This window comes from Sitodiplosis mosellana, unplaced genomic scaffold (assembly GCF_009176505.1).
Source record: "Sitodiplosis mosellana isolate CC-2019 unplaced genomic scaffold, AAFC_SMos_1.0 Smas_scaffold_1, whole genome shotgun sequence".
Taxonomy (NCBI): domain Eukaryota; kingdom Metazoa; phylum Arthropoda; class Insecta; order Diptera; family Cecidomyiidae; genus Sitodiplosis; species Sitodiplosis mosellana.
Window position 1 is genome coordinate 7,647,098 of NW_022595244.1, and position 18,167 is coordinate 7,665,264.

An 18,167-nucleotide genomic window follows, 5' to 3' on the forward strand; every position below is an offset into this window, starting at 1 on the left:
GAATCGTGCAGCAGACAAATTAATCTTTACTATTCGGAATATGATAATACGCAATGGATGATTTTTTTGTTTGGAATAAACTCACATTTATTTTCATGTAAAACGAATAAAGAAAGAAGAACAAGAAAAGCATAGATCTACGGCCCAAGAAAAAAAAATGGCGTCAACCTCCATATACTTATGTAAATTGTTTTCGTTTATTAGCAACAATTTTGACTTTAGTGTTTATATTATTATTATTCTTATATTGCTTAAGAATGTGTTTGTGAGCGCAAATCCAGTTCGGTTTTAAGGACACATACACACACACACACACACAGTTTTCATGGAACATTTTCCTTCATTAACATTGACTATATCGACACCTTATCTATATGTGTCTGTTATAAACAACAAACAACATCCTATACAACAAAAACAAGAAAAATGAGAAACTACAAGTGTAAGGGAAATCATATTTTCACTAGATATTAACACAAAATTCCGAGAAAAAAACAACACGATTTCAATTTCGTCTAGATGAATTTCGATTTCGAATTCTTTTGTTTTTGGAAACAGCACAGATGGGTTAAGAGAGAAAATAAAAAGCAGAAACAAAATCGATGTCGTGTATAGACCACAATTTATGAATCACACACTACACATGCTACGGACGCAAGAAATTTCGTGAATTCATAAAAACGAGCATGAAATAAAAACAAAAGAAAAACCTTTAAGATGAAAACAACAATTTAAACATTGACTGTGAATAAATAAATGATAAATGAAATAAACCAATATTTGAATTATATGAAAAAAAATAATGTCGAATTTGTTATCAATGCGCTTTCGTATTTGCAGATAAATTTTTGTTTGATTTTGTAACAGGCTATCGTTGTTATGTTATTTCAATGGAATCAACGAAATTCGATGTCAATGTACCAGAGTAACTTTCACACATAAAATTGGATCAAGGTTATTGCAGAGGCATACATACCGAATTCCGTATTTTTGTGAATGAACTTCAAAAAAAAAACACTGAACGCATTTCCTTTTTCCCTTGCAATATTGCTCTGGTGGCTGAGTTACCGCATGTACAACCACAATCGGCCCCTAGTTGCCATTAGAAACGAAAAAAACTATTGACTTTAAATCGAGTTACATTCACGATTTCCAGATTGATTGCCGTTTTAGTCTTTCATCAGATACCGTAGCGTGTTCTACGGACTCAAGAGTCAGCTGAGACTCATTGGAATTTTGGATTTTCCCCTTCGGTTTGCCATTGCCAGCAACGAAATTTTGTAGTGAAAATGAGTTATCCTAAATGGCTTCCAAAAGATTTACAAGGATCGTATCATCTGTTCACGGATCTCGACCGAGCTGCCGTCACATTCAAGTGGCTGACGAATCGATATTTGAACGAAATCACATTCGATGAACCGGATGTTAACGTAAGAATTGTACAAATAAAATCGATTTGTTTTTGTGTTTAGGTCTTGGTCGGAAATTGATCATTGGTATGTCTGTGAGCGGGGCCGATTGATTTGTGACATTCACATGTTACACATTTTTCATCCTTGAGCCGTACGGGTTCGAATTTCGATCCGCTGGAATTTTTTTTCGAAGACTTTGCATGTATTCAATAGACATGTAAACAAACTTTCACATTGCCGTAGCAACGTGCGAAAAACAATCAAGGACAAGGATATTTGGGCTTTCGATTTTTGTTTTCGTTTCATTTAATTTCATTAGAATGTTTCGTTTATCCAGGTGGTGAAACATCTCACAAAATTAGCGCTCAGTGCATTCCAGAAAAGTGATGAGTTACAAACGAAAGTCACGAAAGCATATGTTAAACAGCCTGGAGATAAGCGAATCGATCGCAATCCATACAATCAATTGGTGGCGCAGAAGGCGATGATTATTCTGGGCAATTTACAACAAAAACAATGCCAATTGGTGTTTATTATGCGCAAGCAGGTGAGCATGATGGATACAGATAATGGCGTACATATTCAAGATTTAATTTCCATGTAATTTTAGGTGAATGCATTACTTCAAGTTGCATTGAATGCAGATGGCTTTGTTGATGATGCATTGGTCATGGCCGCTGCGCACAATAAGTGCATCGAATTTATGGAGAAATTTAATTTCGGTGGCGCCGCACAAATCTGTAGCATTTCCTATACTACCATTTTTCTGCCACCATCTCGCATTGATGTCAAAGATATTCTGCAGGTGCGTTATTAACAGGAGTATTCGTTTCTCACTGTTACATTACCAAAATTGTACTACTTCCACACTTTCAGGCAGTAACCACGCGTCGCAGTGAGCAATGCTGTTTGCAATTAATCACGAGTCTTCTGGTTACTTGCCAAATTGATGGCGGCAGCGAATCAGATTCCGACACTTCGAGCATTGAAGTGTTGAAAGCACTCACATCGCATATGTCATCTGGCGCATCGCCATTGAATGACGACACTCAACTGTCGGCTGCACAAGATCCGTCAATGGCATTTTTCGATAAAATGGCATCGATCCAACAGTCGGCGGAAGATAATCTGAAAAATGACGGCAATATTGATCATCTGGAGAAAATGGTGTCGACCGAAGAAAATTACTTTGCATTCATTTTGTTGAAAAGCTTGCAATTATGTCCGTCTATTTTTGGTGAATAATCTCCCTCTTTTTCGATTCTTTCTTTAATTTCTTTACAAAATGCAAATTTTTTTCAATTTTTTGAAGAAGAGAATCATGCCTTCTCGAGTGTTTTTAATGGAAAACTTGATTTTTCTTCGAAGAAACTCAACCATCCCAAGAGCAAATTGTGAAAAAGGTGAATAAGGCGACGCAAAGTCTTTGGACGCAAACTGGTGCAACATTGGAGCATGTGGTTTTATGGTGGTGCAACACTCCTCTGGCAAGCCTCAATATTATTTTTGTTATTCATTTTTTTTTGGTTATTTTCTTTCTTTTCTCTTAAAAATTTTTGGTTTCAAATTATTTTCTTTTTTATTTATTTTGATTTTAGGATTCAACAAGCTTTTTATTCTCTTTAGTAATAATGGCCCATAACCAATGTAGAGATATAATGAAGTTTATATTTCTTCAAATTATATTCCAACAGGCTTGCCAACCAGTTGCTGTAGCTCGACATTTACGCGATTGGTTGCTGAATTTGCAATATGACGGTAGGATCCAATTCCTTTGGTCAATTTTTATCAACATTATTTGGTAGAAGAAATATTTTTTTCTCTAGCTGCTCTTGTTCATTCCATGCCAACTGTTCGTTTGTTTTATGTTGTTCTAAATAGTTCTCTAAAATATTAATTTAATATAAAAATTCCAGAAGCACCAGAAACTCTTGTATCAGTACTACGATGTTTGGGTGAAACGTTGACGGTTCATGTGGCATGCTGTTTATGGGATAAACAATTTAGACTTGCACTTGTTGCATCCAGTCTTGCTCCAGATTATAATTTTAAGAGTGAGGAATTCTACACCAAGAAAACACGGGTAAATCGAATTTGACAGTGCGAAATACATATGACGCAGATTCGTTATGTAAAAAGATGAACAAATCATGTCATTTTTTATAGTTAGAGGGAACCACGACCACAGGTCGATTATGGAGCGAACTACTGTACACACTCACCACATTTTGTAACAATTGCGACCAGCATAGCACGATTCCGAATGAACTGCCAATCGTAGAGCAAATTGCGGTATTGCATCGCCTTGGTATGGCCAATGAAAGAAATTTTCAGGATAAAATGCAATTTTTTTCTCCACATAAGTTAAAATGTACATCATTCTCCTTTCAAAGATCATTCCATTCACACAATGCGCCTGTGGGCTGCTGCGAAATCGAAGACACTTTGCATCGATTGGTGTATGGATATGTTTTTCAAAGTGGTGCACAATGATATCAACCAGTGTTTGGAGCAAATCAAATTACTCAGAACACCTGATCTCGTTGCACCGGATTTATTCGAGGTGGAAATTCAAGTGAATGTTGCTCTTCGTGCAAAACTGATCTCTGAAGTCAAAGTGAACATTTGCAAACTGAAGGTAATCCACATTTGTTCATCATTCAAAAGGTGAATGTATTTTAATGTCGTTTATTTCATCGTACAGCTCACTTCCAGCGAGTGCATAGAAGTTTTGGCGGCAGTTTGTAAGATGCTCAGTTTGGCCACTCTTAGCTTGTGCTTTCCGAAATCACAATTCTGGCAAAGTAACCTCCTTCAAGAGGGCGCTAATGATTATGTTAATAAATTTTTAAGTGAGTTGGTCATAGGTTTCTATGAGCTATCATTGAATCCACACTTTTTTCAATCATTCAATGTGGATCCAAAAATATCAATTTCAGCCGATGTGTATTTGCCGGTGGTAAAGGCAACAGATGTCCTAGAGATACTCAATTTAATCCTACGAATCATGTGCGAAGCATGGCTTGATCATATTTACACGCAAAAAATTAAATTCAGGTATGAGTCCATCAACACTTTTTGTGTAACTTTATTCGGACGGAATTCTTATTGCCTTTTTTTAGTCGAGAAGGTGCTTTGAATCTGTTGCGTGATTTCGAAGGTGTTTCCGAATGGATAATAGCATGCAAAGATATTCAACCAGAACATGTCGATATTTTGGCTAAACATGAGGTGCTTCGAACGTGTGAGGGAGTTGGCAAAATTTTGCTGCGTAAACCATTTGAAATCATACCGATGACTGAGCAATTGCCCTACACACCAAGAGTACAGCCACAAAAACCAAGCGGTAATTGTTTTTGCTCTCGTTAAAATGTGTTGTGCTGATCAGGATTTGAAATGAATCTTTTATCTTATTCAGAGCCGGAGGGTGAAACACTACTGCCACCAGAAATGTTTGTACCAAATCAAATTCGATGGCTGGAACTGCGAGCAAGGAATAGAAATCGACTCAATTCAATAATGTGCATTTGTGCCGGTCGACCGTGCATAACTTAGAAATCAGAAGAGAAGAAAAATTTCTGCTGGTGTCAACATTATTCACAATTCAGATACATAACAATCGGTTCGACTAATTCATTTTCCCAATAAAAATAAACGAATCAACGTGCAGAACAATTGATTTTCATTCCAATGTAAACGTCATTTACTCTTCTCATTCAAAAAGTTTATAAAAATTCCAAAAATTACCAATTTTCACCGAATTTAAACTCAAAAAATGCGAATAGCACAACTGACGTGCGGCAAAGTTTCCGATAGGGATCGCACCGACAACAAAACTGTCAATTATAATTTGACACTTGCCGCTTGCTGCATATAAATAAACAGATTTCTGCGGACGCCGCACAATTTTATCGGCGAAAAAAAGTCTTGACAATTTTGAAGAACGTAGTTTGAAGAGAAAAAAAAGTGTTGTGTCGATCAGTTTGAAATGTTCGCTCCGCCTGGAAAGCCTCATTTATTATATTGTTTTTAGTTTTTTTTTATCGTTGCTAGAATTAAGTCGTTTCCATGAATCGGTCAAATTTTCCCGTCAGACTCTCACCAGATGAAATTGAAGCCAATCGCAATAATATATCGGCATATGTTGTTCTACCCATTCCACCGCATGCGGTACCATTACAGTTTGAAACAATAGGTCGGACAACATTTAAGAAATATGTAGTGAAGGCATACGAGAATTTATTCGCACAGGACGCATTTCCGATCCAGGATTACTGGAACATTCCGTTCGTTATAGCGCGAGAGGCAAAGGTGCCGCACCTTGTTCATACGCAAACTCAAATAAAAATTCCAGTTAATCCTAAAGCTACGCCAAAAGCCAAACTTCTAACGCAGAACTTGGTTCCAATTGATACTCGAAATCAGCCAAAACAACAACAACGACAACAACCGCAAACACAACCTCAAAATCCGCCGCAAAGTCAGTCGGCTTCTACGATGAATCAATCCGATGATTTCTCCATTGACGCCGGCTATTATGCACCACCACATCGTAAGTGAAGCATTACTTCATGCTTTGAATGTGAAAATAATTCTTAAAAAATTATCTGCAGATGAAGTAAAACGGTTCAAAATGTCGACGACTGATCTCGACATTGTCATAACAAACAACAACCCGAAGGAATATCACAATTGCTCGAATTTCGATACAACATTCGTACAAAGCGGGGACTTTTGGTAAGTGACCTTATTCAAAGTACATAACCTCTTTTGGCCGTTTCGAATCAAATGAGCCCAACTAATTGGTTTACAACTAAAACATTGTCATTTCACATGCTCTTCGGAATCTTTAACTTATTTTCGTTTCAAATTTTCTTTCCAGGCATATGATTGTGGTAAGTAAAATCGAAATATCGCCGTTCAATGAGTAGCAAGAACTACCAATTGCTTTTTTTTATATCTAGATCCATCATGAGCGTAGGTACTCAAAGGCGCAGCTTCTTGATAAACTTTTTGACGCGGTTTCTGACTCTGAATTCTTTCCCGTTGCTTATACGGTAAATTAAGCATATTTCATACTTACAAAATTTACAATGTCTCGTAACAAATTCAATAACAAATATGGTGTGTATGTCATTTTCAGGAGGCAAAGTTATCGGATTACTTTTTGATTCGTCTCTGTAGAACGGCGATTGAAAAACTCTTTCAAAATAATCTGCGTCTATCGTTTGGAACACAGCTTGTTTATCTCACAATTAAGTTTCAAGTTGCTCAATTCAAACTCGGTCAAATCTATCCATCGAAGAAGTACACAAAGGCAATCAGCGAGTGTATGCAACGAATGATTGTTTGCGAAGGTGTTCCAAATGTTCTTGACTTGGATCGCTTCGCATCGCGGCCAGAATTCAAGCATATCTGCGTCAATTTGACCAACAAAATGTCGTTACAGCTGTTGTTCACCACATTGGACAATGCTCATACAAACAGCAAGATCTTTGATCAAATCCAAGGCATCCGTCTGACAAACAACAACATTCGCACCCTAGAGCCAGCGTCAAAAATGCCAAAAGTCTCGTTGAATTTGCTGGATTTGCGGGATAATAACGTAAGACACGACTACAACTTCAACATCAATCATTTTTTTTAATGGTTTATTCATTTGTTTTCCAGATTCGAACGGTGCATGAATTGGTTCAATTGAAGCGTTTGAAAATTCGTCACTTGTGTTTGGATGGTAATTCGGTAGCTGGAAATATCGGTTTCAAAAGAGATATGACGGAAATGTTGCCTGACTTAGAGAAGCTTGTGAGTAAGCGAAAAATCCATGATTTAAACCATGCAATTTATCGATTTCAATTTCCAGGATGGCCAGGTTATTCGTAATACCAACCAAAGTACAGCCAAGTCGACAAGTATCTTTGCGTCGCTTCATGATCAGCTTATCAGCGCACCAATCGAAGTGACAACCCCGAAGGATGTGTTTAGCGCACAAGATTTGTTGTTTGACGTTCGCAAATTGGATCCGTACAAGTCACCAGTCGTTCAAAGTTGGCATCAAGTCGTCATCCATCACAATGGGAAAGTTTCACAGGCCGATATCCTCGACGCGCTATTCGAAGGAATTGCTCCAAATGAAATGTACCCATGCTATTACAAAACGAACACCACGTTTGACACATTTTATGTGCGTGAATGCTTTGATGCCCTCGAAATGCTGTTCGATAAAAAGTTACGATTGAAAACGGCAGCCGGCGATAATTTAACGATAACTCTGCGAATGAAAGTGAGCGATATCAAAGATAATCATTTGGATCCGACTAAGAAAATCCATACCATTATCAACTCTGGCTATGATATCATGAATCAATGTTTGAATCTCGATCGTTTCGAAGAAAATGATCTATTCACCGATGTTATCTGTCGTATTTCGGTGCCACGCACACTCAGCACCATTCTCACATACGCTGGCCGTAGATACGCGGGTAACGTTGAAAAACTGAATTTGGCGTACAATGGTTTGAAGTCGACACGTGGCATGCACTCCACCATTTGGATGAAAAGTTTGAAGGAGGTGGATTTGAGCAACAATAAAATTGAAGATGTCAAACAAATTGAATCAATTCCAAAGGGGACGATCACCGCTCTTTGGCTCGAAGGAAATCCATTCTGTTTGAATTTCCCCAATGCGAACAGTTACATTGCAGCTATCAAAGAAATCCTACCGAATTTGGAGAAACTGGTGAGTGGCCCTATTCAAAATACATGCCCGCTTTTTTGTTGTTATTTCAATGAAATGACTTCTACTAATTGATTTAGCATAACAACGGTGTAATGTCACGTGCATTTCTGAGTGAAATTCAAAATTATATTTTCCCTGATTGTTTACTTTTTTGATACCATTTTCCATCATAGGACGGTCACGACATTTCAAAATCAACAATCATGACAATCCGGCAAAATTTCATATGCAATTTGGAAGGCTACGATCTTGCTGAACAGTTTGTTCAACACTATTTCACGTGTTTCGATGCACCAAATCGAGTTCGACTTCTACGAGGTAAAAAGAATGTTTTGATCATGTCATTTGATAATCATTATCTTATCGTTTGACAATTAAGACTGAGAATGTTTGTTAATTCACAGGAATATACCACAACAATTCGATTCTAACAATGAGCATCAATTCATTGGGTATGCCCGACAGTTTGGCCAAGCGAATGACACCAATCATTGATAAATGTAGAAACTTCAAGCGTGTTGTTGCATGCAACCCAGGACAAAACCTTTTTCAAGGGCCGGAAAAGATTGCGTCATTGTTTGGCATTTTTGGTCAAACGGAACATGATTTTCCATCATTCACCATCGATTTAATGGGCTATACGGTAAGTAAAGAGAATGAATTTTGGAGATGTCGTTATCTCAAACATTCTGATAAAGCTAATCGGACTGATCAATGTACTTCCGCAGCCAACGAAAGCCATTGTCACGGTGAATGGCCTATTCAAAGAGTTTGGCAACACATTGAATGATGAAGAGGTGATTCTGGGCTTTGCGCGCACTTTCATCATTAGCAAACAAGCAGAAGGATTAGGAATGTTTCATGCAAGTGAAGAGTATCAAATTCTCAACGACATTGTTCTATACTATCGGCCATCGATTGCACAACTGAACAACTCATTCAAGAATGCTCGATCGAACGCTGCTGTTCCAGATGATCCAAGCGATGTGACGGAGGATGAAAAACTCGGCCTTGAAACCATCTTCCACGAGTTGACTGGGCTTAATTCCATGTGGTGCAAAAAGATCCTCACAGCTGCCAATTGGAATTTCCGTGAGAGTCTCGAATCGTTCACTGAACTATTACGTGATCAACAGATCCCACCCGATGCGTTCAGCTAAATATTTACTCTACGGTAGAAATTAGAAGCACTCTTAATTAATGATAAACAAAATAGGAATTAGAGATTAAAATTTTAAGCCAACAATCTTGTTCGAATGCAAACAAATCGAATTTTAAGCAAAATAGGTTAAAACCGACATCTGTACTTCAATTGCGCAACCAATATTTTAAGGAGTAAAAATACCTGTTGATTTATTTCAAAACAAATGAATTGCACATGCGCCACATTTTTTCTCCAGGAACTAACGCATTACTAGCTATACATTGGTTGCACACACAGTAAAAAAGTTGGATTCTAGTGTAGTGAACAGACAATTGTTCCCCAGCTAAAGCTAATCTATAGAGACTAACGAAAAAAAAAGATTGTTTACTACAGAAGAGTGATAGGGTAGTGTGATTGATTATTGATTAGAATCAAGCTATACCCAACCTCATTTCACAAAATGAAAATTAAATAGAAATCTAATTCATTTAAAAATAGACTGATACGATTTTTTTTTTGCATTCTGTTCGACAACAATCCAACCAGATTATCAAGCCAAGTTGTAATTAGCGTAAAATATTCAAACTGAAAAGCGTCGCCACAAATATTCATTATACGCATATATCAAATACGCCGATATGTATGAACATTGAACGCGGATGAAATGAACATGCATACGATGCACACAGTCATAAAATATCCAGCGGATATAATATAATCCACATATTAAATGGAAACGTTGTCAATATTTTCGCGTTTTGCATTTGAACGCATAAAAATTGCCTCGTTCTACTCGCTCTATGCAAATTGCGAGGCAATGAATGCAAAATAATTACTCAAAGCAAATAGTAAATTGCTTCAGCTTTATGCTCTACCACCCTCTGTCCCGCTTATCGATTATAATTTTGCTTTATTTTCGACAAAAAACAGATTTCATCCCACAATGAACGGTGTAAAATCGGGTGAGCGTGTGTGAATGTATCATTGCAACATGACTCGTAGTCACGTAGTACATTCATACAAGCAGCACGGGACATTTACGTAACAAAAGTTTCGACACAATCGATACATAATTTTATTATTGGTGCTGGTGTGTTCTTTTCCATTTGTTTCCCGAATCGTAAGTGCTAAAAGTTTACCTCTGGAGTTTATCCAAAGCCATCAAATGTATGTTGCACGAGAACAAAAAGACGCATGCGACATAAGTGTACCGTAATGTGCTTAAGAGATTTGCTCTATATGGTGGCATCTTGGTGTATATGTTATTGTCGCATAAGGAACATGAAGATGCGATTTCTAACATAATTCTTCGTCACAAATAGACCGTTACGAATGCAGACAATATGTAGTACGTTCGGTGCTTACGATTCGATTGCAATCCAGAAACTTCCTTTTCACAACGACATACAAACACAAACACACACACACACACACACACACACCCATACGTTCAACATTTGTCTTCTTCCAATTGAATAATTTTCAGCGTTCAGCTGGAAGTATGTAAATCGACTGCAGCGTGTTTCATTCCGAATTTTACATGCATTTTGCGAATGTAATGTGTAATTCTGGTGTCATCGGGAAAAATTCGGTAAATTTGAGAGCGCAGTCAATTTAATGGGCTCAAGGATTCACTCTGCCTGTAGCCAAATTTACTTTCCGCCATTTCGAATTCATTGAACATTGACTAATGTCGATGAAAATATGTGAACGCTGCATGTAAATGATTAAGTGGTAAAGTTTTTGGCTTGATAAAAAGTTTAATATGTGCCAGGCAAATAGGCTTACCCTAAAATTTTGAAACGCATGTCGGCACAATGTTTGTATGCATTTTTACTCGAAAATTAATTTTGCACAACATTTCTGCGTTTATCGTGTGTGTTTTTTTTCCTTCGAAAATTCTCTGGTTCGATAGAGTTCAACAACAACAAAAATGCTAATGCGCTAACATCGCCCGAAAATATGGAAAACTTTGTGAAATGTAGTTCAAATTGAATATTTCGATATATTCGCCCTCCAGAACATGTGTTCGGCATTCCGCTTTCGTAAGAGGTAAAACTTTGTCGACAATGAAAAGAACTATGTCGAAACTATTCCCAAACGGTTTTTTTTTGCCTTTTTTCAGGTGTTTGGCCCAGGTAATGTAGCTGTTTTTTTTTTACTGCAGAACAATTTTCAAGTGTTTCAAACTGACGCCGCATACGGTATCAGTATGAAACGAAGGAGAAAATGGTCGATTTTTCAATAAACATGCATACCGTATTCGGTTGGTGGCTATCTCCATCTCAAATTGCAACAATCTGAATTTGATAACAGCTTGAAATCGTTTTATCTTCACGTCGACATTTTTTTTCTGTTGCTGTTGTTGGTTTTATCGCTACGAAATAACTTGATGCAAGTTGTGGCCGGAGTAAAGTTTCAATGCAAACAAAAATGCTTAAGCTGAAAATTATAATTAAATCTGAGGATGAACACAGAGCGAGAGAGTGAGAGCTATAGCAAGAGAATATGGAAAAGAGGGGAGAGGGAAAGAGAAAGCGAACGAGAGAGCGAAAGAAAGAGATAGAGAAACGGAGACCGAAGAGAGCGCAGGAGTCAATTGCATTCGGTTACAAGTTCAGCAGAAGATAAACAAAATGACGACTAGCAAATTGGCTTTGAAACTAACACAACATGGTTAAAGTTTGAAGGATTTTCGTTGGCTACACGGTGCGGCTAAAAATATACTAAGAAAAAATATACCGATTTTGGTTGTTCAGTTTGGATATTTTATTTACTCAATCACGCGATGTAAACAAACGCTTCGAAACGTACTCAAGTCCATTATTGTTTTAAGTGTGTTCCAGTGTTTGTCGGTGCCAAAAGTTGGTCGTTGCATGATAAATAAATGCTGTGTAACCGTGTCAGAAATTTTGACTTGCCTTTGCTCGTTTATTACATTTCGAGCAATGTGTTGTTCGTCGTCTTCGTCGTCGTCGTCACCGTCGTCACCGCTGTTGTTTTTTCTAATTCGTGTTCACTAGATAAACGGTTTTTGGAACTAAACTTGTTGATGACTTTGTTTGCACTCCACTCGCAACTACACTTTCTATACAAAGTTTAAAAATAAAACCATAAAATTTGATGAAACCACAATGGTTTTGCTTGGCATTATCTCGCGCTCTTTCTTTTGTACGTCGTACATTGTGGAGAAATACAGACGTTGCGCTGTTCATACAGGATTCATTTATGGGCGAGAAAAGAAATAAAATAACTTTAATGCGAAAAACTAATTAAATCGCTTCAATTGGTTTGCGCGCGTTCGCTTAGTTCCGCGCTTGTACCCAGCGTGTGCCTGATTTCTTCGGGCAAACTTAAGTCATGGCATTTTTTTAATTCCTTTTGTTTAATTTGCAAACAAAACTTTGGTATTGATCACCTTTGAGTGTATTAATTTTCGTCAAAAAAAGAGATAGATAGATAGAGAGCTGCTGCAAGGATGAAAAACCACACTCAAAATATCTCTTTTGCTTGTAATGCCATAGTTCACCGGAACTGATAGCAGAAGAAAATCCACCGTGAACATGAATGAGAGACATTACATTCCAAACACCGATAAAAAGGTAAGTTTTTCTTTCAGTCAGCCGATTTTCAACTTAGATCGACGCGCTTACTGCCGTTTGTTTTCTTCCACCACAAACAAACTAATTACAAAGTGAAATGAATGTATTGACTCAATACTATTGAGCGAAGGCAGAAGGAATGCGCTTGAATGGCAACAGATAGAAATCTTTACTTTTCCATCCAACTTTTTTACACAGCCAAAGAACTATTTTGCTCCAATGGCAAAAATGATTTTCATCGCATTCGCTGCAACTCATTCAGTAAATCTCTGTTCACTCGATTGGTGCGCTGAAAATCAAACCGGATCAACCACAAAGATTCAACCACAATTCGATCGATGCTTGACGTGGTTTTTATCAAAAAAAAACCTACACAATGTGCCAGCTATTCGACTGGTCGCCCGTAATTTCCTCAAAGACTTTCGGTTTTTTGCTTTGTTTTTGGCGAGCAATGTGTATCAATGTAATTATTCTCTTTGAACATCTTTTCCTTTCTTTCTAAATCCGTTTGGTCAAGCACTTCAAACGCGACTCAATCAATTTGAAAAGAAGAGAAAATTGCTTTGAGTATAACATCCACTGGAATGCTCTCGCCGAATTTCCATTCAACGGACACACTTTATGCCCAAAGCCCGGAATCTATTTGCCTAATACATTGATTTCGTCACTGCAATTCCATTTTCCATTACATTCAATTATTTGATTGTGGCTTTCATTTATTGCAAACATCTTGGCCAGTTTTTTTCTTCTCTCTATCAGTTCATTTCGGCTCGAGAGCAACACAGAGAAAAGGTTTGACACAAAGCCGCTGGGCTTGGTTCACAAAGTATATTTACAGTGGCATTTTTCGATTACAGCCGTTTGAATTGAGTTCGACCGACCGACCGACCGTATTTGCTTACTCTTTCAATCTTTTGCACAAAATCAGCGACGGTCTCATTGGCCATATTGAATTTCATTCGACTACACAGACGCGTGCGACCAGCGGAAAAAAAATCTTCTGTCGTGCGATCCAAACACAATGAGTGTATTACGGTATTTCTGTTTGGGCGCAATTGTATGCGTGAGCATTGTTGGATTTTCGACATCAAGTGAGTTTTGTAAAATGATTGATAATGAAACGTACGACTAAGTGACATTTTAGCAAATGAGAATATAATCTCTGTGGAAGTCAAACGTGCAAAATGAACCGTGGTATGAACGGTAAATGATTTGGTGTTGCAATTTGTTTAGCAACTGGATTACATACAGAGTGTACGATGCAATAATAGAAAGAGACGCGCGAATCAGACAGTTTTTCTATTTTGATTTGTCGTCAAAAAACCGAATATTCTAAATTGATGTGTGGTCTTTCGAAGGAAAATCAGCAAAATGTCAAACAGAATCTTGCCATCATCGGATTTTTCACGCAGAAGCTTGAACGTAAGTAAAAATGATGTGATTTGAATAAATAAAATAAAATGTGCGATCACATCATGAAATTTTTAACTTCAAATATGCGATTAATCCGTAGGAAATTGTCGACATTTGGTCAGAAGCGTATGAGGAGCGTGGAGAAAACATTGCTGCAATTGGTGTCATACAGTTGATGTTGGATCGATTGCGGCTTTCGTTGGTCAATAACAATGCGAACGAAAATAATTTCTTGATCTCCGAGAGCATCGATCTGCGCACATTGAACATGGACAATTTCATATCGGGCCTAACAACATCGCAGGTGAGTTTCATTTGACAAACATAACCACAATTTTGGGATAACATTCGCGAAATGCTTCGATCGACAGGCGAATCAATTCAATCGGGCAGAACAGATAGCCGACGATCAACTATTTGCTGAATTGATTGTGAAATTGCTTGGAAATTCAGAGGAATTTCAATGGATCACACACGTTCAACGGTTCATTTGTGCGTTGCTGAAAAGCCCGAAAGCATCATACTTGGTTGCAAAAACGACAGTGTTTCTCTACATCGAGGCAGTTGCCAAGCAAAATAGTACACATCTGAATGAAGATTTCAGAGATCAAATGCGACAAACAAGCGAATATCTGTCTTTGTTCATTGCCGAAAATGAGCCAACAGATTACATCGTATCAATCATATGCGACACATTCTTCGACAAGATTTCCAGAGATAGTTCGGAGATAGTTCGAAGCGATGCCATAGGCTGCGAACGGTTCATTGTGAAATTCTTGTCGAATACCGATGTTGACATCAAAATCAAAGCCATGATGCACATCATCCGATGTGGCGGAATTCGGGTACATGGCAGACGCATACTGCGTTTCTGTTCAAGAGCAGCAATTTTACGAGAAATAACCACAATTATCACAAGGGTTAACGGCATCAAACTTCGATCAGCGGCCCTCGATTTGGCCTATCACATTGAAATGTAAGTAAATTTTGATAAAATTGCATGCGGATTTCATGAAATCTTCACGGTTGCTTTCATTATTGTCGGAAGACTTCCATGCATTTTCACAAAACCGACATATTTACCTGAAAAAAAAAATCGCCATTGTCATTCAGAGCTGTTCGAGATCGAACTGTGTTCCCTGAATCGGTATATCAGGATTGTGTTCTAAGCGATAACGAGGATCTGCAACGGAAAGTGGCTGATCTATGCCGAGCTATGCTACGTGGTGGTGATACAGGTGTAGCTGATCCAGCCGATGTGGTGATTCGCGCAACGATGTACCATCAACAGTTTCGGGTAGGTTTTCGATTGTATGAATTCGAGAATTCATCAATTCCGATTGGGATACATTTCATTTGACTTTTAATCGTTTTTCAACGTCAGAAAAATTACACGACTTGTCCGATGCGTGTGACAAAAACGTTCTTCGCGGAATTCACCAACTGGGACGCGGTCTTTGAAGCGGTCGAATTGCGTTTGCATGACGTTGACTTCATTGACGAAATCTTTGCTCTGTTGAAACGTGTAATCGACCATATCAAGAAGAATCAGGTTGATGTCGACGATTCCCTACGGTCATTTTCACACAAAGCCATTCGGTTTGCGCAGCAGCTCGATCGACAACATGTGACCGTTTACAGCAACATCGTTTTTTCACTGCTACACGCAGACAGATGGTTGGAGCTCATTGATGATGTAGGTTTGCAGTGCATTTTCTTGCTTCAATCTCAATACGATGCATGAAAAATTGGTTTATTTTCTTTTTGTACAGAGACATCGTGATGTTCTAACGGGTTTCTTATCAGAAATTGCCACAGGTTACTTTCGTGACTCATTTACTCAACAACTGAATGCAATTTACATGGTCAAGGTCGTGCTTCCGATTCGGATTTGGCAGCCACGATTCGAGCAATGCTTGAATGAATTCAATGCATTTCAACATCAGGCCAACATCGATTTTGATACCAACGCCAATGTGATGGAAACATTCATGAAGCTTGGTGTCTTCGCTTGGTGCAAAATGATTCCAAGCAACACGACATTGCTGTGCAACGAAACGAATGGAATAGTCATGGCAGATCCGTTGGATTTGACGAAAAATCGAACATTTTTGGGTATGACTGGTTGTGAAAAATATCTGATTTCTGGTTTATTACATCGAGATTACATTTATTCTAGCTTACAACCTCATAATTTTGACCCAAAGTTTGATCAAAGTTCACGAAGGTGCAGTTGGAGTACGAGAGTCAATTCAAGGCGTTTCTCGCACTCTGATCTCAAAACGTTTTCTCGAAATATTGCAAAAAACGGAAGATGACATCGATTTTCTATGTGTTTCGGTAAATTTGTTTAACGAATTAGCATTTCAGTCAAAAATCTTATAGTCTCATTTCATCAAACAGGTCTTTTGGTGTCTCAGTAAGATGGAGATGAAATTCAAAAGCATTTCACAACAAAAGGTCAACATCCAAATTTTGGCGAAATATTTGCTCAAGAAAATCAGTTTGGTCACGATCGATACGGCGCATGGCGTAAATCACATTCAATTGCAATATATCGTATTCATGTTGGATCAAATCAAGCAGCTGTTATCGGCAAATGTGGCCATCAACATCTGTGATATAGTGGTTGGTCTCAGCAAGGTAAGCAGAAAAAAATGCATTGAAACGGAGAGATTTGAATTCTATTAACACATTCGTTCTCCAGAGATTTCCCGACTCCGATCATGCCTCGAACTTGTTGCATTTCTGCATTGGTATACAGCGCGAAGATATGTTCATCGATTGTGCATTCGGTGTACTCAATGAGCTTCCGAATAAGAAGTTCAAAAAGGTACTTTTCATAAACAATGGCTCAATTTAGTCGAATTCCAAAGCACTCATTCATCCCGTTCTGGTTTTTTCAAAGGATTTCATGAAAATCATCGAAAACATAGTGAATCCACTGCCAAATAAGAGTCGCATTTGGAGCCGAATTCTAAGGACATCGCTGAATAGTTTTGGAAAAAGGGCTCAGGATTCACTTGACGAACAATCGGCCAAGAGAGCGAAGCAAACTGGACAAGTGATCTTCAATAGCACAATGAAGAATTGGTCATCATCGAGCGACAGTCCAGCAACTAGCCGCCGGTTCGATGCGAAAAACAGTACACCGTTAGAACTGAACAACAATCAAATCGCCAATTGACTCAAAATTGAATGATAGATATATGCGATATTTGCAATGCAAATTGCCTCTCGAATCGATTGGAATCGATATTCAATTGAGAATCGAAATTTCAACTTGAAAACCTAGCTTAAAACACGTTTTCATTGTGTTGAATTAACATTTAATTTGTAATATTTCAAAGAAATATATTCTTGAGCAACGTGAAAACCGATAAATCAACAAATAATTGAATCGCACCTTATTATTTTTACTAATTCGATATTTTTAATTCATTTAAAAAAAAAGAATAAAAAAGAAGAAATTGGTGCGATTCAATCGTTTGTTGAATATTTCAAAGTTTTGTTGAAAAGACGGATAGACTCCGTAGACGTGTTATAGATTCAGTAAAATTTGATTTGAATGAAAGGGGAGTAGAAACAAATAGATTGGCTTTAGATAGAACAGTTTGATGGAGAATTGTTAGAGGTTGATACGCTGATTCGAAAAACGGCCAAACACTGAAAGGTATTAATGGTCTTTAAATGTTTATTGTTGTTGTTTGTTGTAAAGAATGAATGAATTTAATTGAAATGAATATATTCTACGAAAAAAACGCCATTCATGTCTATTCTCAGTGTGATGATGTTCTTTAAGGTATTCTTTTCTTCATATATGCATGTACATAATTCCGAGAAATCGATAGCGAGAC

At 37.8% G+C, this 18,167-nt stretch overlaps 3 protein-coding genes across 3 annotated transcripts; all 3 read left to right on the forward strand.

The window, feature by feature from the left end:
• Positions 1-1,198: 1,198 nt before the first annotated feature.
• On the forward strand, positions 1,199-5,006 carry LOC129573393 (uncharacterized). The gene is made up of 13 exons (XM_055453883.1): positions 1,199-1,430; positions 1,750-1,959; positions 2,023-2,217; positions 2,289-2,649; positions 2,781-2,899; positions 3,107-3,170; positions 3,329-3,495; positions 3,579-3,720; positions 3,806-4,050; positions 4,117-4,264; positions 4,352-4,469; positions 4,535-4,758; positions 4,831-5,006. The coding sequence occupies exons 1-13, from the start codon at positions 1,290-1,292 to the stop codon at positions 4,965-4,967; spliced, it is 2,271 nt and encodes a 756-aa protein (XP_055309858.1). The 5' UTR covers positions 1,199-1,289; the 3' UTR covers positions 4,968-5,006.
• Positions 5,007-5,278: 272 nt separating this feature from the next.
• Positions 5,279-9,792, forward strand: LOC129573401 (nuclear RNA export factor 2). Its single transcript, XM_055453896.1, has 10 exons — positions 5,279-5,964; positions 6,026-6,149; positions 6,295-6,307; positions 6,377-6,469; positions 6,556-7,017; positions 7,083-7,217; positions 7,276-8,151; positions 8,325-8,469; positions 8,556-8,794; positions 8,880-9,792. The coding sequence occupies exons 1-10, from the start codon at positions 5,481-5,483 to the stop codon at positions 9,309-9,311; spliced, it is 3,003 nt and encodes a 1,000-aa protein (XP_055309871.1). The 5' UTR covers positions 5,279-5,480; the 3' UTR covers positions 9,312-9,792.
• Positions 9,793-13,920: 4,128 nt separating this feature from the next.
• On the forward strand, positions 13,921-17,686 carry LOC129573411 (uncharacterized). The gene is made up of 10 exons (XM_055453907.1): positions 13,921-14,319; positions 14,411-14,614; positions 14,682-15,286; positions 15,424-15,607; positions 15,695-16,006; positions 16,083-16,425; positions 16,490-16,650; positions 16,714-16,953; positions 17,018-17,143; positions 17,219-17,686. The coding sequence occupies exons 1-10, from the start codon at positions 14,269-14,271 to the stop codon at positions 17,495-17,497; spliced, it is 2,505 nt and encodes an 834-aa protein (XP_055309882.1). The 5' UTR covers positions 13,921-14,268; the 3' UTR covers positions 17,498-17,686.
• Positions 17,687-18,167: the final 481 nt, after the last annotated feature.